Below are 20,327 nucleotides of genomic sequence, written 5' to 3'. Positions count from 1 at the left end.
TATCTTTTTGGAGCATTTTATTACTTTTTTGACAAATATATATGAAGGTTTTCCTATTAAGGAAACATTCTTTCAAAAGATACGTTTACAGCAAATTCATTCCTGCAAAGAGACAGGAAACATGAGAAATCATCAGAAGACATGATGGAACTAACCATTTCTATTTGTGCCCAGGAAAGGTAAGGGTGTGATTTAATCATAATGAATCCATGAAAGCGATACAGAACTCTGTCAACGCCAATGGGACATTTTTCAACATCCGAATTATCATGATACATGGGGGGTGACTTATTCGTTTCGCATCAAGGCACACAAGCATTGCTTTTTTCGCCAAGACATTGGTCCCATTGGGCAGTACAACTGTACACTACAGAATAATAATAATAAAAAAAAAATAACATAACAGGGCTTGGTTTGCAGGATAAAAAAAAAAAAAAAAAAAAAAAAAAAAACAAGAGAATTTAGATCAATAATGTACACAGAAATATTGAGCTCAGAACTTGGGACCTCAATTAGGGTTGAGTTACATTAGTTCTTAAGTACGGTGGCGGTGACATCTCAAAACACATTGCTCAAATCGGCCGGCTGTGACGGAAGACCTGCGACTCCTACAGAGGATGGAGCTCCGCGAGGGATCGCTTTTCCTGCAGCATGAACTCCTGGAAGCTCCTTTTTCCCTGCCGGAAGTTGCTCTCCCTCCTTGAAAACGGCAAGATGACCTGGAGCCTGAGCAGAGTCTCAATGTTACTAAAACTTCTTATCTGGGACGTCTTGAGCGTATCGAGCACAGTGGTTGGGAGATAGCCTGCCAGGGGATCCAACCACTTCTCCTTCCACGACTTCATCTCGGTGTGAAGAGAGCCCTGATCTGGCAGGTCCTCCTTGTACAGGCGGAACACAAGACCACTAAGGATGCTGGTTTCTACTTTGGACATTGCGTAAGGCACAATCTCCAGACACCTCAGGGTATCCAATACCTTTTCTGTGAAGAGGTCGTCGATTTCTGCTATGGAGTGCTCTATAACCTTCATGCTTACGGATTCTTTGTAAAACTCGCTCAACGGCTCCAGAAGCACGGAATGCAACATTGTCACGTGGAGTTTACGAGCCAGCGCGGTGGCTTCCTCGAACCAGGCCTTGTGATGGCTGTCAAGGTCGCTCTTCAGCTTACCGAGGGATGCTTTGAGATCGGGCAAATTATTCACGGCAAGTAACATATCTAAGGGTTTGCCCTGAAGAGACTGACTTAGCTTTTGAGTGACACTCAGAATGTTCTTCTGCACCACCGTTGACAGGATGAACTCAAAGTTCCGGATCGCATCGAAAAACTGCAACGCTTGCTGCTGGTTTGAAGCGCTTCCCTCCCCTTTCAGCTCGTTCAAACAGAGCATGACGGCTTCTAAAATGTCTACCATCACGTCGTGCATGTCGTGGCTCTTCTCCCAGTTTTTGACGAGTTTGTCCCTCAGCTCGTTGCCCTTGCCTTCGTCGTGCTGGAACAAGTGCAGGATCACGTCTTCCAGTTTGTTCTGGCGGTCTACGTCCTCTGTGAGCCAATGTAATATCTTCCCTATGAGAGCTGCTCCGTCCGCGGCTTCTTCGGCGGGAGAGGATTTAGCCAGCCAAACGTTAAGAGACAAAGCCGAGCTGACAGACCTCACGGCCTGGGGGTATTTCGTAGCTATAGCTAAACTTACAGCCCTCATCTGAGCTCCTACTTCACCGACACTCAGCAAGGCCTGCCCTCTACAGTACTCCATGTTGAGCCCCCACTTCTCAGACAGGGCAGTCTCAATAGCATCTGCGAGGACGACTGGGTCTTCAACGAAAGGGATGAAAGCCAGCGTTTCCTCACACTGGATGTCCTCTTTGTTCAAGTACCTGATGCACAACGGGACATAGAGCTCGCCATCGATTTCGACGGCTCGCTCGGTTATGACCGTAAAGAACTGAGAGTCCCACAGTTCTTTGAGGATTTGTTCACGCAGTTGAGGCTCGTAGAAAGACACCGCCGTTCTCGGTCCCTGCGCGACTTCCAGTGTCACGTCCCTGTCAGCCGATTTTACCTCGCCATCAGCAGGCTTCTCCGCTACAATGGAGACGTGCGATTCTGCTGGTGCCGCCGGGTTCACTTTCACGCCTCCTGATTAAAAAAATAAATAAAATAAGGTTAATGCCACACATACAATTGTATTGATTATTTCTCATATCAGAATTACAATCAAAGCCATTGTGATTCTTCATCATCATGTTGCCATGAATGGACTTACCACTCTCCAACTTTAGTCTTTGGACAGTTCCCATCACCTTTAAAGAACAAAAAAAAAAAAAAAAAATGTGCTGAGTGGAATGGCTGTAAAAATGCTTGTATTCTTATACAACATGGTAATTTAAGAACAATCTCAAAACCATTTAAAAATGTACCTGGGAAAGACATGGACTGCTCTCTGGGTCAACCTCCATACACCTCTCAATGACCTCCGGCAGTCTCTGCAGTGTTGTGCAGTGGAAGAGGAGCAACACGTGATCCTTTCTGCTGCCTTTGCATACGGTGTGTTTCAACAGGTCCCTCATGGAATTCAGAGTGGTCTTCATCAGGTCACACTCCATGCTGACACTAGGCAGGACAGCTACAAGCCGAAGCATTGAGGTAACAGTTGGGTGGCTCTTTGACTCGGGGTGGACTAATGTTTCCGCGATGGACGACGGGGGAGCAGCATCCTGGTATTTTTCGCTCCAGACGGCGGCCCACGCGTTGATTTCCTGTTCGGCCGCTTCAGGCTCCAGAAGATCGGCAAGGTAGAGGCTGAATGGCTTGTCTGTGGACTCCGGCAAAATGGGCTGTGGATTGCAGGAGGGCAGTAACGACAGGACCGACAGGGCCTTCAAGTGGCTGTCGGAGAAGCTGTACTTCATTTCATCAATGAGACTTCGGAGGAGAGGAGCGCTCAGATTTTCTCTGTAATATATCTCAGGAGATTCGTAGCTGTTGGCTTCCTCCGAGAAGCACACCTGTTCAGGAGCTACCTTGGTTGCTAGCTGGAACGCCTGCTCAAACCAAGTCGAGTGCAGCGTGCTCACATTTTCTAACATTTTGCTAAGAGTCTCTATGATCGAGGGGATTTTTTCCACTTCACAGAGAATATCAGCAGGGTTTCCACAGCGGAAGACGGTGCTACAGTTACGGAGAGGAGCACAAGCATTCTTCAGAATCACAAGGGTGACGATGAAATCCAGATTTCTCAGAGCGGTGGAGAGAACTTGCGCATGCATGGACTTGGCACCGATGGCACTAGAGCTAACAGCATCTAGGCAGCTGAGGATGCCCTCTAGTGTGTCAGCGAATATGTCAAAGAAGTCCTCTCTCTTTTTCCACCTCGAGCAACAGGTTTCTGGCATTTCATCCAGGGCCTCTCTTGGCATATTCAAAAGCCCATCAACAGCCTGTGCGAGCTGTCCCTCCAGACAAGGAGATTCATCAAAGAACAGCAGCAGGTCTTCTGTGATATCCAACATTTTTGCTACTGAAGGGCAAGGCACACTTCCTGCCAGCCAATGGGCAAGGCCACAAGACTCACTGGGTGTTACAACGGAGAGCGGATAGCTCCTGAGGAAATCCAAAGACATTTTCTTCAGGCTTTGATAACCTGAGCCCAAGTGCATGAATGCTTGTCCACGACACTGAGACATTGGTAGGCCCCAGTCTTCAGTGAGAATCTTTGCAAGGTTTTCTGCCTGTGTGTCAATGTGACAGTTTTCATCAAACGGTAAGAAACCCATGAGCTCTACTTTTGGAGCAGATTCTCCAACATACCTGACAAAAACAGGCAGGTGGGTATGGTCAGCAATTTTAACAGGTTTGTCCGTGATAAGCGAGAAGAACGGCGATTCCTGTATTTCCTTCAGTATCACCTCTCTGATTCCACTTATGAGGAGGTTCACCATTTCATCCTCACCTATTGAAGGTGTGCATTTGCTCTCATTTTTAGACCAGTGGCACATGCTGAGCTCCTGGATGAAAAGCTCTCTGTCCTCTTCTGAGAGGTCTGAGAGACTGATATTCTTTTTCCCCAGTAACGTGGCAAGTTTGAATACCGTAGTCAAGCCTTGACAATTATCTCCAGAGTGCCCATTCTCTTCTGCGGGGTTCATGCTTTGGTCCTCCATCCGGTCAGGAGATTGCGGAATTCTAACCTCTTCGCCTTCCTCCTTGACACAATCAACTAAATATATCATGGGAGAAAACAGACAGACAACAGCGGTTATGGTCATGGCAAAAAAAAAAAGCTTCTTTCAATAACATAATAAAATAATATTATAGTTAAAGGTCCTGTATCATGCTAATTTTAATGTTCATACTTGTATTATGGGTTTTTAGTAGTACATGTAAACATGTAACGTGCAAAAAATACATTATTATTGTCATCCTGTCTGTCTGAATATACTGTATTCACCCTCTGTCTGAAACGCTCCATTTTAGCACCGGTCTCCCAAAAAAGAAAAGAAAAAAAAGTCTGCTCCGACTGGTCAGTGTTTCTGGGTCTTCCGTATCTGCGCTCTTGCATTCCCCTCCCCGTCATTGCAGTCGGGGAATGACTATAACGGCACAGTAGCTGCCCTTGCTACCTATATAATGTATAGTTGTGACATCACAACTGTACGGAAGTCCGGACGGCTAATTTAAAGACGGTTTCTGAATACGGGCTGTTTGCAATTCTCTGTGGATTGAGCATTTTAATACTGTCACAGTATTTATACAGCACCTCAACCTGCTTTGTAATCAAGCAAGACATGGAAATCTCACTTTTTGCAAATATGGGACTGTTAAGTCATGTAGTCTTATTGCTTAGGAGTCGTTAATAAATGTAATGAAATCAACCATACCTTCCATATTATTTTCAGAGTCTCTGATGATGCTTTTGGATTCCTTGTCCTGTGAATATACCAAAAGGTAAATAAAATTAGTTTGGCTTTCATATAATCAATAAAATATAAAAGGAACAAAATAAACCAGAAATGTAATACACTGCCATTTTTAAGAAAACATACAAGCACGTACCAGACATATACCCTCTAAGGCCTGGGGAGTAACCTTCAAACACTGGGTCACCATACGGTCCAGGTCTCTGCTGAAGTCTGTGCCCACCTGCAGCATAGCCAAGCCCGGGGACCTGTCTTTGGGATTTGTATTTCTCAGGTACTCTTGGAACCTCTTGTGGCGCATTATGACACCACAGTCCTCCAGTGCTGTGCTGGGTAACACTGACATAATCCTCAGCAGTGCATTGATGTTACCGAAGTACTGCATTAGTGGCAGGCGCAGTGTGTGAAATATGGAGCCTGGGATGGTCACAGACGCAACTTTGGTCTTCCATGTGACTCTCCAACAGCACAGCTCTGTGAAGAAGTTGTCAGCATCAGGAAGATCACTGCTGTAGAGTGGCGGCTTTGACTTCAAGCTCTCAAACATGTAACTCACTGTGACCGAGCATGGAACTAGGGAGAGGAAGTTCAGAGCTTCTTTGTGGTCCTCTGAGAAATGATCCTTCACGGCATTGATGAGGTTATCTACTAGGGGCACGCTTAAGCCATCTTTGTAAAAACCGACTGGCTTCATCATGCCGTCTCTTTGCAAAGCATTCTCAGGCACTTCAATCTGCACTCTCAGACTCTGTGCCATTGCACAGGCCTCGTCAAACCAGTTCTGGTGAAACACCTTCATACTTGTTTTCACGCGGTTCAGAGTTGCCACAATACCACTGATTTGGCAAAGTTGGGACGCGGCACTGAAGTGGTCCTTTTGGAGACCTGCACTCAGTTCTCTGGTGAAGGAGGATGCATTCTTCAAGACCACCATAGCAATGATGAAATCAAATTCCATCACATTGCGGAGGAGGGCCCCAGCCTGGTCGGACACAAAGGCCTTCCATCTCTGTGGGTTATTTTTGATTTTCTCCAGACATTCAACTAGGGGCTCCAGCATCTGCACAAACACCTCGTAAGAATCGTGCTTCTCCTGCCAAAGGGCACAGAACTTCCCCTGAAACTCTTGGACCTTTTCATAGCTCTCTCTAAGACCATAGGCTATCACATGGTCTAGCTGTTTTTGTAGAGTAGCACTGCTGCCAAAAAACATCAAAACCTCTTCAAATGTATCCAGGGCTCTCTTCACAGTTGGCACCGGGATTGATTTTGACCACCATGTGTTGAAAGAGTAGGAAGAGCAGTGGGTGCTGATAGCAAGAGGATGAGTCTCCTGGACTTTGCAGGCAAAGGCTTTCAGCTTGTAGGAAACATCACCAGAGCCTAGGTACGCTTGACCTCTGCAGTTGTTCAAATCAAGATTCCACTCAACTGTAACTATTTCTAGGAGACGCTGTACCATGGCATCGCAATCCAGATCTGCCTCGAGGAATCCCATCAACTCCAATCGCATGACATCAAAACTGTCCACAAACCTCAGGAAAAGTGGGAGGTAGTCTTTCTCCCCAAACTTCACAACACTGTCAATGAACAAGGAAAAGAATGAAGTCCCCACTTCCAAGAGGATTCCTTCCCTGACGGCATTTTCGCACACAGTGAGAACTTCTTTCATTTCCGACTTGGTCACATACTCGACCTCTCCTTCCTGAGCAGAACCGTCGCAGCGTTTCCTGCTTTGACTGCTGTAGGCAGCCGTCACTGCAGCCTGCAAAGCAGATTTAAGAGCTTCTCTATCAGTCTCTGCACACTTCAGCTCCACAAGCCTTTCAGCATCCATCTCTAGGTTTATGAACTGCAGTTCTTCTTCCGTGTCCTTTTCTGCATGGTTCTCATGGGATGCCACTGAAATGAGAGGTGGCAGTGGTCTTGTAAAATGACATTACAGTTAAACGCATTAGTGAATAAGCAAATTTGCATTTGTAGTTTAACAAAAATATTGTTCAGCTTGCCCACGTTATTTTCATTCAAGCCTGTAGTCATTGAATTCCAAAAAATCTTTTTAGATGTAGCCATCATTTTGTCTCCTGCCCATATTTTGATGTATAGCTCTATTTGGAGAACAACTTCCCTTAAATTGGTATATTATTTGATAGAATAGCCCAAATTTCTGCATGCTGAAATAGTAAATCATTTCAAAGCCATCTTACCTTGGGGAGGCTTCGCCTTTGTGTCATCATCCTGCAACAAACACACACAAAAGTATTACGTAATATCCGGTAGAACAGTTGTTTCATCACCAAAGAGGGGAACGAAATTTCAAATGTATTCTGCTTGTGAAAATCTACTGACCGTTTGCAGCAGTTGTAGGATGTCTGGATGCTTCTGGGCGTATGACTCCACCATTTGTTCAACATTGAAGTGCACATCTTGGTTCACGTAGACATATGCCATGCTGCATTGTCTTTGGTCCTCTGGTGTGGCTCTCAGGTAGGAGTGGCAGCGCTCCAGTACCATATGGTATTGACCGTAAACATCTGTCTCTGCGTTTACACATGGAACAGTGCCCAACACCCGCAACAGGCTCTGCACGTTTGGGTAAAACCCAATATCTGGAATCTTGAGTGTAGCAAACACAGTGGTTGGTAGGATCCGGCGCTTGCTCGCATGCCTCCACTTCACTTCCCAGCAGCCAAGCTCTTCGTAGAATGTGTCAGGCCTGGCAAGGTTGTTCAAGTTGGCATCTGCTACTTTATCCCTGCGGATGCTGAAATTGTGGTCGGCCATGTAAGACGGCACTAACGAAAGCCATCGGAGAATCCTCACCATCTCTGTACTGAACACTCTCTTCACCTCTGCAACGAGATACAGCAAGACGGGCCGGCTTATAGTTTCCCTGTAAAAGTCCTCCAGTGGGGTTTCAGTTGTGTCTCCCTGGTCCCCCTCTGGTTTAGTGACCTCCACTCCCAGCTTCTTCGCTCTGCCAGCTGCGTCTGAAAACCACTTCCTGTGGAATATTGCAAGCTCCTGTTGGTATTTGCTTACCAGCTTTAAGGCATTGGAAATGGTGTACTGCAACGTACTGCTGATGCTAATTATTCCCCTGAGACTCGAGTTGAGTATACTAACACAACAGAGGGTGTTCTTCAGAATAACAAGTGTGATGATGAAGTTGAAATTCTTCAAAACTGGCTTGAGCTTGGCCATCTGTTCAGCAGTATTTTCATCTACCTTTGAAATCATCTCATTGATGCAGTTCAGGAATGGCTCCAGAATGTCTAACATGGTCTGGAAGGCGTCAGTGCCATACTCCCAATTTTCACCGACGGCTGCCTTGATCCTGCCCACCTCCCCTTTGATATGCCCATATGCCATCTGTATCTTTCCCTCCAATCTTTTGCACAGCTCTGGTGTTCTCCTGAGTAACGAGGCCACCTCCTCAACAGCGTTAGCCACAATTTGAATGGAGGGCACAGGCATGCAGCGGATAATCCATATGTTGAAGGCATATGGGTCACTTGGTGACAGAACTACTTGTGGGAACTCCTGCAGAATCCTGGAGGTAAGGTCTCGCATTTTCTGACACATGCTGCCCGTTATCAGATAAGTCAGTCCTCTGCAGTGCTCCATCCTCAGCCCCCACTTGTTGCGCAACTCTGAGAGAAGCATGTAAAACAGATTCTCTACATCCATGTCGCATGGCAAGAACCCAATGAGGTGCTTTTGTGGGAACCCATCTACCGTAACGGACCGGATGAAAACTGGGATCTGGTCCTTTCCCTCTATGCGTGTCACATCCTGAAGCAGAATGGAGAAGAAGCGTGCCTGTCGGAGGCTGTTTTGGATCTCTTCCCGCATGAGGTCTTCGCTGAACTGGAGGATTTCTTTCTTGTCAATTTTCTCCACACAGATACGATTGAGAGCCTGCTGTCCTCTCGCACCTCCGATTGGCTCGTCAGTGTTGATGTTTGCACCATTTATGCTGAATCCAGTCAGTGCCAGGATTTCCTTGAAATAGACTTTCAGCGTCTCTTTTGCATTGGAGCTGGCTCCATCCTCCTGGGTTTGGTTCTCTTTTTGCAGTTCAGGCACTGCACTGTTCTCTCCAGGTGATTCTCTACTCGTCTCAGTCCCTTCTGTTTGTATTGCTGTGTTTTCTGATGGGAAAGAGAAAACATCTTATTGAAATGCTGAGATGATTTTAAAAATGCTAATTCAATTAGTGAATGAATATTTACAAAAGGGGCGATTACATTCTAATATAGACTAAAACTCAAGGGGGCTTAAATAAGGGGATTTATTGAAGCTATAGTGCGTAGTTTCCGTCGCCCCCATGAGGAATTCTAAGTAATGACAGCAAAACTGTCGGTGTGTCCACATGATACAAGCCTTCCATGAGCCCCAGCCCCCCCCTCCACACAGTTGCTAGTAGCCAAGGAGAACACAGAGGATTTAAAAAAAAACATGATGGACTCTTCAGAAGAGGTCATTATCTTCATTTGAGCTTCTGTGTGCTAAAGCCACCGGTCGACACCATTTTGTAAACAAAGCCATACTGAGAAATCCAGAGAGAGTTGTGTGGAGCTGTCTTAATTAGCTTTGTAGCAACTCATTTGGCAATGGCTTGAATGTAATGGACGTTCATTAAAGGGGTGATAGAATGCAAAACCGATTTTACCCTGTCATAGTTGAATAACGACAGTTCGGTGGGTAAATAGGACATACATAGAAGCTCAAAGTCCCATTGACACCCCTTTACTATGAAAATCTCATATTTTGAAACTGCCGCTGAAAACGGGCGAATCCCAACAAAGCTGGAAGTTGACGTCAACCTCCCAAAAACCGGAACCTTTGTCAGCCCATGGGTGTATTAAGAGAACGGTCACGCCCAACATTTACATAGGCTACACAACTGACCTGAGATCAGGTAGTCTTCTAAATCTAGGTCGCGCAGATCTCTGCTATTCCATTACAAAATTCACTTCTGAAACTTTTTTATGCGAGAAATCAACTATGTAAGGCTCAAATATGGGCCGTTTTAAGAAAATGGATGGCTAATTGCAAATTTTGTCCGACTGTGTGTCGGAGTTCAGCGCCGGTGCTGCCTGTGTTGTTGCCTCGCTGCCTGGCCTGCCTTCCTTCACACACCCCGGCCTGCTCTGAGGTACTTGGAGCTCCGTCACGACTGGCAGCCCACAGCACTCCATACCCGCTCAAAGTCACCGGTTTTAGGATAATGGACTACTAAACGCTGGTGCTCTGACAGAGCTCCAGGGCCTGCAGCTCCCCTCTTCCTGCTAGCTAAATGCCCGGTGTGTGTGAGTGAGAGCGCGGTCAGCGAGCTTGTTACACCAGCAATCTGTTACCACAGGTTCCAGTTAATCTTTTAATGTGTGTGTAATTATAATGTGTTGAGTTATTTAAACAAACGTTTGGGGAAATAAACGCCGCTTGTCCGCGAGTCTCATTGATAGAGCCTGCGGCTGGATGTAGCTCTATCAATGAGAGCTAGCTCCTCCTAGAATTCCTCTGAAATTCACAAATATTCATTAACTTGAAATCGGACACCGTGTTAGCTTTATAAGACCTTTAGGGAGATCTTGTATAAGTGGCGTGATGAAATTCAAACTGTAAATATACAGAAATTACACCAGAAATGAAGCTAACTATCCGTGATTTGTAGCTAGCTACACATAGCTAGGATTGAAGGGACAGTCATAGATAACGAAACCCCCACTGTTCACAAAAAATCATTAACTTGAAATCGGACACCGTTGTTAGCTTTATAAGACCTTTAGAGATATGTTGTATAAGTGGCGTGACAAAATTCAAACTGTAAATATAGCTAGTTATGCTGACAGCCAGCCAAGATTAACTGGAACTGTTGTAAGAGATTGCTGGTGTAACAAGCTCGCTGACCGCGCTATCACTCTCACACACGGGCCATTTAGCTAGCAGGAAGAGGGGAGCTGCAGGGGTGTGTAAAGGAAGGCAGGCCGTGCAGCGAGGCAAGCAACACAGGCAGCACCGGCAGCTGAACTCCGACACACAGTCTTACCAAATTTGCAATAAGCCATCAATTTTCGTAAAACGTCCCATATTTGAGCTTTATGTAGTTGATTTCTCGCTTAAAAAAGTCTCAGAAGTGAATTTAATAACGTAATAGCCCGACAAACAATGTATAACTTTGCAATGAGAGCTGCTGTCAGTCTCCCATGTGTTTCTATGTAGTTTGCTCAAACCAATCAGCGCGTAGCTCATTCTGAATATTCATGAGCATACCATATTTGGAAGAAAAGCTATAATAAAATAGCATTCTGGCAATTTTCAGCCCAACCAATGTTACATACCCCATTAGGAGACCTTAAGGAACAGTGTAAAATACCCTATATAATCATTCTATCACCCCTTTAATATCAAAAAGTTACGCACTAAAGCTTTAAAGAATGAAGTCAACCAGTTACTGTACCTTTTGTTTTCTTCACAGAGGTAGGTTCCTCTTCAGACTAGGTAGATGGAAAGGATAATTACAGGTTTACATTTTTAGCGTCTTAATGTCTAATGAAAAATGTTCAAAAGAAAAATGTTAAAGATTGAATAAAAGACTTACAGGATCTCTAGCTCTTTTCCTGTTGTAGGTTGATTGATTATCCACAGGCATTGTTAAGTCAAATATTGTTGGAACAGCATCGTCCGTCAAGACAAAACTGGAGGCGCTCTGAAAAACAAAAAGCAGGAGATCCTACATTTGTGCTAATCCTCAATATTCCATGCAAAACGGCAAGTTCACACCATATGATTTTGGGGCTGAAGAAATAACTACAGTGGTGTGAAAAAGTGTTTGCCCCCTTCCTCATTTCCTGTTCCTTTGCATGTTTGTCACACTTAAGTGTTTCGGAACATCAAACCAATTTAAACAAAAGTCAAGGACAACACAAGTAAACACAAAATGCAATTTGTAAATGAAGGTGTTTATTATTAAAGGAGAAAAAAAATCCAAACCATCATGGCCCTGTGTGAAAAAGTGATTGCCCCCCTTGTTAAAACATACTATAACTGTGGTTGTCCACACCTGAGTTCAATTTCTCTAGCCACACCCAGGCCTGATTATTGCCACACCTGTTCACAATCAAGGCATCACTTAAATAGGAGCTGCTTGACACAGTAAGGTCCACCAGAAGATCCTTAAAAGCTACACATCATGCCGAGACCCAAAGAAATTCAGGAACAATTGAGAAAGAAAGTAATTGAGATCTATCAGTCTGGAAAGGGTTATAAAGCCATTTCCAAAGCTTTGGGAATCAGCGAACCACAGTGAGAGCCATTATCCACAAATGGCGAAGACATGGAACAGTGGTGAACCTTCCCAGGAGTGGCCGGCCGCCCAAAATTACCCCAAGAGCGCAGCGACGACTCATCCAAGAGGTCACAAAAGACCCCACAACAACGTCCAAAGAACTGCAGGCCTCACTTGCCTCAGTTAAGGTCAGCGTTCATGCCTCCACCATCAGGAAAAGACTGGGCAAAAATGGCCTGCATGGCAGAGTTCCAAGGAGAAAACCACTGCTGAGCAAAAAAGAACATCAAAGCTCGTCTCAATTTCTCCAGAACACATCTTGATGATCCCCAAGACTTTTGGGACAACATTCTGTGGACCGATGAGACAAAAGTGGAACTCTTTGGAAGGTGTGTGTCCAAGTATATCTGGCGTAGAAGGAACACTGCATTTCATAAAAAAGAACATTATACCAACTGTAAAATATGGTGGTGGCAGTGTGATGGTCTGGGGCTGTTTTGCTGCTTCAGGACCTGGAAGACTTGCCGTGATAAAAGGAACTATGAATTCTGCTGTCTACCAGGAGATCCTGAAGGAGAATGTCCGACCATCTGTTCGTGTACTCAAGCTGAAACGAACTTGGGTTCTGCAGCAGGACAATGATCCTAAACACACCAGCAAGTCCACCACCGAATGGCTGAAGAAAAACAAAATGAAGACTTTGGAGTGGCCTAGCCAAAGTCCTGACCTGAATCCTATTGAGATGTTGTGGTATGACCTTAAAAAGGCCGTTCATGCTCGAAAACCCTCTAATGTAACTGAATTAACAATTCTGCAAAGATGAGTGGGCCAAAATTCCTCCAGGACGCTGTAAAAGCCTCATTGCACGTTATCGCAAACGCTTGGTTGCAGTTGTTGCTGCTAAGGGTGGCCCAACCAGTTATTAGGTTTAGGGGCAATCACTTTTCACACAGGGCCATGATGGTTTGGATTTGTTTTCACCTTTAATGATAAACACCTTCATTTACAAATTGCATTTTGTGTTTACTTGTGTTGTCCTTGACTATTGTTTAAATTGGTTTGATGTTCCGAAACACTTAAGTGTGACAAACATGCAAAGGAACAGGAAATGAGGAAGGGGGCAAACACTTTTTCACACCACTGTATATACAGTAGCACTGGGCATCACTGGGTACACATGTTGAGTAACAAGACCATTATTGATTTTTAACATTTGTACAACTATTTAAAAAAGAAAATAGGACTTTTACATTAACAAACTGTCTAATAACCCAAAGTGTTTTAATTGCCGTTTTAAAAATAAGATGTGATTATTTTTAAAAACCCAATGACATTATACAGTGGCATAAGTTTACACACCTATGCTAAAGTTGACTAAAAAGAGGAATAAAAACATCTTTTGGAAATCTTAATGCCTTAATAAAAAAAAGAGGAGGAAAAAATCCAACCCTTGTCTTGTCTTCCCATCGACCATGCAACTTATTTTTTTTTTTCTGGTTCAAAAGTTCAAATCATTACTTTTTTGTCGCTTTTTTTGTCACAACTTTTCTATGTTTTTGTTGATGTTTCTGCACCTTTTCTTTTGGATGTTTTTTTGTCACTTTTTTCCAACGTTCTTTGATCATTTTGTAAAGTAGAGATTGGCATAGTTTTATGTCGGTTAGCCTAATAGCTGGTTTGATTTGCATTGAGAGATGATTTTATGGAAAGTACCCCATGCCAATCTCTAGGTATGGTGAAGGGTATGTGAGGATGTGGGGCTATTTTAATTCCTAAGGCCAAGGGAACTTTATCAGCATGCATATCCTGGATCCATGAAATAACTGGCCTTTAAAAATAAAAATCTGCCTGCCTCTATGGTAATTTAACATAGGGGTGTACTGACTTATGCTCCCTGTATTTTAAGGAAGAACATTTATTTATTTACATTAGATTATACATTATTCATTCAGAAAATTGCCATCCTTAAAGGTTGGATTTTTCCTTATTTTTTTTAATTAAAAGAGAACTCCGGGCAATTTTTACGTTAATCTTGATCGTTATACCTATGTGAGTACTGTCTATAGAAAAAAAAAAAAAAAGAGCAGAATCGGTGCTAGCAACACGGAGCTAATACAGCTAATGCCCAGAGCTCCCACTCAGCTAAAACAGTAGTTATGGGGGCATAAGATAAAGAGTGCCTTTGTGCCTCTTAACAGACACAAAATGCAATTAAAATGTCTGTGCAACATGAACAGGGTCCTTACATGACAACAAGATGCATTTAGCAACTTAGCCATTGTTTAAATTCACCTACCCTCTTAGCTGCTAGCTGCCGTCTGGGATGAGTGAGTGTGTTCAGCCAGGCTCCGGTAATAATCATCACGCAGCAGTTCTGTGTGTATTTGTAGCATATATATCCATTTTGTGTGTGATCCATCTGGCGTTGGTGAGTACAAGTCTTGTCAGTGTCGATCGTTGTGGTTTCCTTAGCCGGGCTAGCAAGCCCGGCCGGCGTCCCTGCTTCTGCTTCCTGCCCTCCCTCCTGGCTTCACGCGGCCGACAACAATCCAACAAGAGCCCGCTGGTCTGGTGGATGTCTTCCAGAAGACCGTTCAAGCCTTCGCAGCGACAAATTCTATTTTATTTCACCCTCAAAAATAGGTAATTGAGCACTGTAGTGGTTATGACCATATTAGTGACTATTGGCGCTTTTCCATTACATGGTACCTACTCGCCTCGCCTCGACTCTACTCTACTTTTTTGGTTTTCCATTACGAAAAAACGTACCTGGTACCTACTAACAGGTACTTTTTTTAGTACCTGCTCAGTCGAGGTTCCAAGCGAGCTGAGGCGAGCCGAGAAGGTGACGTGAAACCCTGCAGGCTGCTGATTGGTCGGAAAGAAGCGTCACTGATCACTGCATTGCTAGCGAGAGACGGCATTTTTAAATAGTTTAGCCAGTGGTGCTTTTTTGCTGCCGGAGGCTCCACGCAGAGCTTTCTCCGTAGCATACAAGTGGCCTGATGGTTATACTGGTGCGCTGGTGTGTGCATGTGTGATGTGTGTGTGTCGAGTCGCCGTATGTGTGTGTGTGGGGAGCTAGTGAGCGAGGGAGAAGGGAGAGAGTGACGGCGATTATCTCCGCAGCGAGTAGCGACTCTAGAGTCATATATATATGTGAGAGAAACAAAGCGAGTAGCGACTCTAGAGTCATATATATGTGACCACGGTGGGAAATCTGGAGCAGTAAACATTAACTATCTCTTTGATATCATGTTGTTTACGGAGACGGAGAACCAGGAAATGCGTCGGGAATATGTCAATGGGAAAGCAAGCTACTAAGCCACGCCCACGGCAGTCGCTATGACGACCAGCCATGCTGAGGCGATACCTAAAATCTGCAATGGAAAACAGACGCACAGCGAGTCGAGGCGAGTCAAGCAGGTACCATGTAATGGAAAAACGCCATATGTAACTACATGGAAACGGACCAAAAAGCCTCTTCCATGTGTTCAATATCTTCTCTATTCTCCATAATTACGTTACTCCAAGCTTCTTCCCTTGTGAACACCTCCAATCTTCACTCTACACACTACGCTCCTCCAACCTGCACACTGCTATTTACCTTTCTCATGCTACAACTGAATTCCCATGGGACTTCAGCGCGAGACTACAGCTTGCCGTCTAAAACACTATTTTACTGTACAGGGCACAACCTTATTTTGGTCTGTTTCCATGTAGTTACATAGTCACTAATATGGTCATAACCACTACAGTGCTCAATTACCTATTTTTGGAGGGTGAAATAAAAAAGAATTTGTCGCTGCGAAGGCTTGAACGGTCTTCTGGAAGACATCCACCAGACCAGCGGGCTCTTGTTGGATTGTTGTCGGCCGCGTGAAGCCAGGAGGGAGGGCAGGAAGCAGAAGCAGGGACGCCGGCCGGGCTTGCTAGCCCGGCTAAGGAAACCACAACGATCGACACTGACAAGACTTGTACTCACCAACGCCAGATGGATCACACACAAAATGGATATATATGCTACAAATACACACAGAACTGCTGCGTGATGATTATTACCGGAGCCTGGCTGAACACACTCACTCATCCCAGACGGCAGCTAGCAGCTAAGAGGGTAGGTGAATTTAAACAATGGCTAAGTTGCTAAACACATCTTGTTGTCATGTAAGGACCCTGTTCATGTTGCACAGACATTTTAATTGCATGTTGTGTCTGTTAAGAGGCACAAAGACACTCTTTATCTTATGCCCCCATTACTACCGTTTTAGCTGAGTGGGAGCGCTGGGCATTAGCTGTAATAGCTCCGTGTTGCTAGCACCAATTCGGCGTTTTCTTTTTTTTTCTTTTTCTATAGACAGTACTCACATAGGTATAACGATCAAGATTAACGTAAAAATTGCCCGGAGTTCTCCTTTAAGGCATTACGATCAATTTCCAAAAGATTATTTTGTATTCCTCTTTTTAGTCAACTTTAGCATGGGTGTGTAAACTTATGCAAGCCATTGTATGTATGTATGTATGTATGTATATATACACAGTACAGGCCAAAAGTTTGGACACACCTTCTCATTCAATGTGTTTCTTTATTTTCATGACTATTTACATTGCAGATTCTCACTGAAGGCATCAAAACTATGAATGAACACATATGGAATTATGTACTTAACAAAAAAGTGTGAAATAACTGAAAACACATCTTATATTTTAGATACCTTAAAGTAGCCAGCCTTTGCTTTTTTTAATAACTCTGAAAACCCTTGGTGTTCTCTCAATGAGCTTCATGAGGTAGTCACCTGAAATGGTTTTCACTTCACAGGTGTGCTTTGTCAGGGTTAATTAGTGGAATTTTTCCCTTATTAATAAAAAAGCAAAGTGTGGCTACTTTGAAGAATCTAAAATATAAGACATGTTTTCAGTTATTTCACACTTTTTTTTTTTTTAAGTACATAATTCCATTTGTGTTCATTCAAAGTTTTGATGCCTTCAGTGAGAATCTACAATGTAAATAGTCATGAAAATAAAAAGGAAATGCATTGAATGAGAAGGTGTGTCCAAACGTTTGGCCTGTACTGTATATATATATATATATATATATAAATAAAACCCACCAATTTGTGTTAATCCATTGAGTTACATGTGGTGTGTTTGCATTACATTAATGATTGCACAAATGTGTTTCTATTATTCTTCCCCCCTTATGTAAATGGATAAGGAACATCAAAAACACCTGTGTGCGTTTCAGCTGCTGTATTAAAGTGTATTAGATTGTGCAGGTCTTTCTAATAAAATGGTAATCCAGATTATCCTTGCAGTTGTGAAAACAGCGCAACAAGTGTTATTCGCCTGCAGTATTTATAAACGCTGTTTTTTAATAAACACTAGTGGTACTATAATAAACAAAACAGGGAGCAAAATGATCGTATTGTTATAATAACATACACAAAAAGGGTAATGGGCAGTAGGTTAGCATCTTACCTGATGAGCGATCACAGCGGGCTCAAAGTGCTTTGCACAAAGTCTGTACAGTTTATGCAACTGCTCAGGTGGTTCTGATGCCAGATCTGGGCGTTGACAGTTGTTCAACCATTGTTTACATCTGAAAAACACAGGGGAAGAGTGACATTAATTGTTGGGGTCACATCCATAGACTTAAGAATTAAACTGAGCATAGTCAAAATGCCTGTGCATTAATATCCTGCACTCTGAATATATTAAATAAAGACTTAACAGACAAACCCTCGAGCTGTGTTAAACAGTTTGCTTTAACTTCAACACTGTTCATTGTGATGTTTAATATGGGTGAGCACGGCATCTCTGCATTACTAAATGTCACCATAGTAGTAGGTCTTAATGGGTCCCTACAGGACTGCTTGAGCTAGGAAACAATAAACGCAGAACAAGAACTTAAAACAAAAAAACAGCAACAATATTTATTCACTAATTATTACAAGGGGACTTTCTGTTCTTATTTCAGAGAGTTCAACGTGTTTACTGAGTGAAGTGGGGAAAAAATAGGGAATTGAAACTAATAATATTACAAGTGTATGGCATGCATTATGCAGAGTCAGACACGGTACTATTACATTGTCCAAATTACTGTATGTACGCTAGCTTTAACAAAACAAAAACAGCCTATTGCTATGTTGAAAGGATTAATCACTCTGCAAATATAACATCCATACACAACTCTGTTCGTTAGAGATGCTGTTGATGCTTATTGCACATGCATGGTGCGGTTATGCTACAAGAGGTCATGGCTGCAACAATTGCATGGATTTGGTACACCCACTGATACACTTGATTGATTTGTAACAGCCTTGCCTCTGTGTTGGTGATGATATCAAAGAAAGAAAGAGCCAAGTTGTAAGTTTTTGCTGAAAAGCCTTACAATGTTACGTGAGCTCTTTGCTTTCATTCCATCTTTTATAATACAATTCATTCCCTCTCTCTCTCTCAACGGATTGTATTGATGCATGCACAAAATAAGTGTGGATGGATTTGCCCACAAGGAAATGAGATTTACTTCTCTCAACTCAACACGATATTAGATGAGAGTACCAGATTAAAAACGAGCACACAGAACAAAAAGGCCGGACTACAAACCGCAGGGCTGGACGTGAAATACGTTCAGACCCCGTAATCTTTTCAGTCCCCGTAATCTTTTCAGTCTTTCCTTTGGCTTGGAGGTTACATTTCCTGTCCACAGACACAGTGCTGCGATACAGACAGCTGAACTGCAGCTGCCATTCAATCACAGTCCTTACATCTGTTCTACCGAATAGATTTTTATGGAACATATACACTCATAATTGCGCAAAACAACCGGAATCTCAAAAACAAATAACAGCTCGTTAAGTGGTAACACCAGTATAAAAGGGGCGCTACACTGCAATTTATTCATTGGGACACAACCTGTTAAAAACTACGTAAATACAAGTTTAAACAGATAGTGTTTACAGTGAGCTATACTGCCCTATTATGATGTATTTTTAACGCAGTTTGGAAGGAAATAGCCACGTTTATGCCGTCGATGAAGTATTTTATGTTGCTAAGCTAACGTCAGTTCTTCTACTAATGATACCACACTGTCGAGACGGTAGGTGTCGTGTATCGATAGCTATTTAAATTACAGCGCAAAAAAGTTTTAAACTATGGTTTATTTTGGTTTGTGGCTTAACTGAACACAAAGATGAACTGATATGAGCCAATACCATACTTTGGTGTCGGTCTCCGAGCCTGAATGAGTGAAGGGAGTCTATTTCACATGGACTTTTCTTTCAAGAGTACGTTAACGTTCGTCTGCGCCATTTTCGACAGAGTTGTGTCACTGTTAGCCAACATGCTGTTAAGCTAACGCCAGTGCTAACATTGGATAGCTAACACATTCATTTAGCATGCTCAGTGGCTATTTTTAAACCTCGTTTCAATGAAATAAGAACAACTCTTACCGCTCCGGATCCAAAGGAAAGCTGAAAAGTGGAGGGGAGTTTTCGGATTCCCCTTGCTGGTAATTACAGTTCGCTGCGGCGCAGCAGTCAGTCATTTTGGACTGCAATGTTGCTAGCTAGCAAGTTAGCTAGCTACCTTAGCTGACGGTTGCAAGCTGGCAAGCCTACTGTGAGCAAACCTGCAGGAGTCTACAGAGCCATGCCTCGGGCAAAACGTACAACCGACGCAGTTGAGTTTTAACGTTATTTTCGATTGTGTCTCTTTGGTAAACTAAGAACCTACTAATTCCATGCTTTCAAAAGTTGATGTTGCGTGATGAGCCAAGAGTCGCCGAAAGCGTGTTATCCTATCAACCAGGAACTAGAGCCGTGCTGTACAAAATGTTAACCAGCAGAGGGCACAATGGCACTGTTAGGCCCGGCCAAAGAGTTCCATTGTCAAGATAATTCACATCCTATTCTGTTTCTAACCGAGCAAAGCATGATAGTGCCTCAGAGTCCCAGGGGCCCCGAAACACAGTCAAATGGTTTGTGCTAGTTTTTCTTTTGAAAACTTGGCGGTATTTACCACTTAAAGCACAACATCAACTAAGGAACTTGCAGGTGTATCCATATATACTTTTATGTTTGCATATAAGTATCTTGGAATACATTTCAAT

General features: G+C 43.4%; 1 protein-coding gene across 2 annotated transcripts; it reads right to left on the bottom strand.

The window, feature by feature from the left end:
- si:dkey-250d21.1 (uncharacterized) lies at positions 1-20,215 on the bottom strand. 2 transcript variants are annotated; one of them, XM_028595109.1, is made up of 11 exons: positions 19,669-20,215; positions 17,696-17,816; positions 11,531-11,638; positions 11,390-11,426; positions 7,273-9,077; positions 7,131-7,161; positions 5,060-6,825; positions 4,885-4,933; positions 2,425-4,223; positions 2,271-2,307; positions 1-2,143 (listed from the first exon to the last, which is right to left on the bottom strand). In XM_028595109.1, the coding sequence occupies exons 1-11, from the start codon at positions 19,761-19,763 to the stop codon at positions 609-611; spliced, it is 7,383 nt and encodes a 2,460-aa protein (XP_028450910.1). In that variant the 5' UTR covers positions 19,764-20,215; the 3' UTR covers positions 1-608. The 2 variants fall into 2 exon arrangements, with proteins under 2 accessions (XP_028450910.1, XP_028450911.1); XM_028595110.1 differs by having other exon boundaries at positions 19,952-20,214.
- Positions 20,216-20,327: the final 112 nt, after the last annotated feature.

Source organism: Perca flavescens, chromosome 13, assembly GCF_004354835.1.
Source record: "Perca flavescens isolate YP-PL-M2 chromosome 13, PFLA_1.0, whole genome shotgun sequence".
NCBI lineage: Eukaryota > Metazoa > Chordata > Actinopteri > Perciformes > Percidae > Perca > Perca flavescens.
This window is presented reverse-complemented; position numbering and strand designations above follow the sequence as displayed.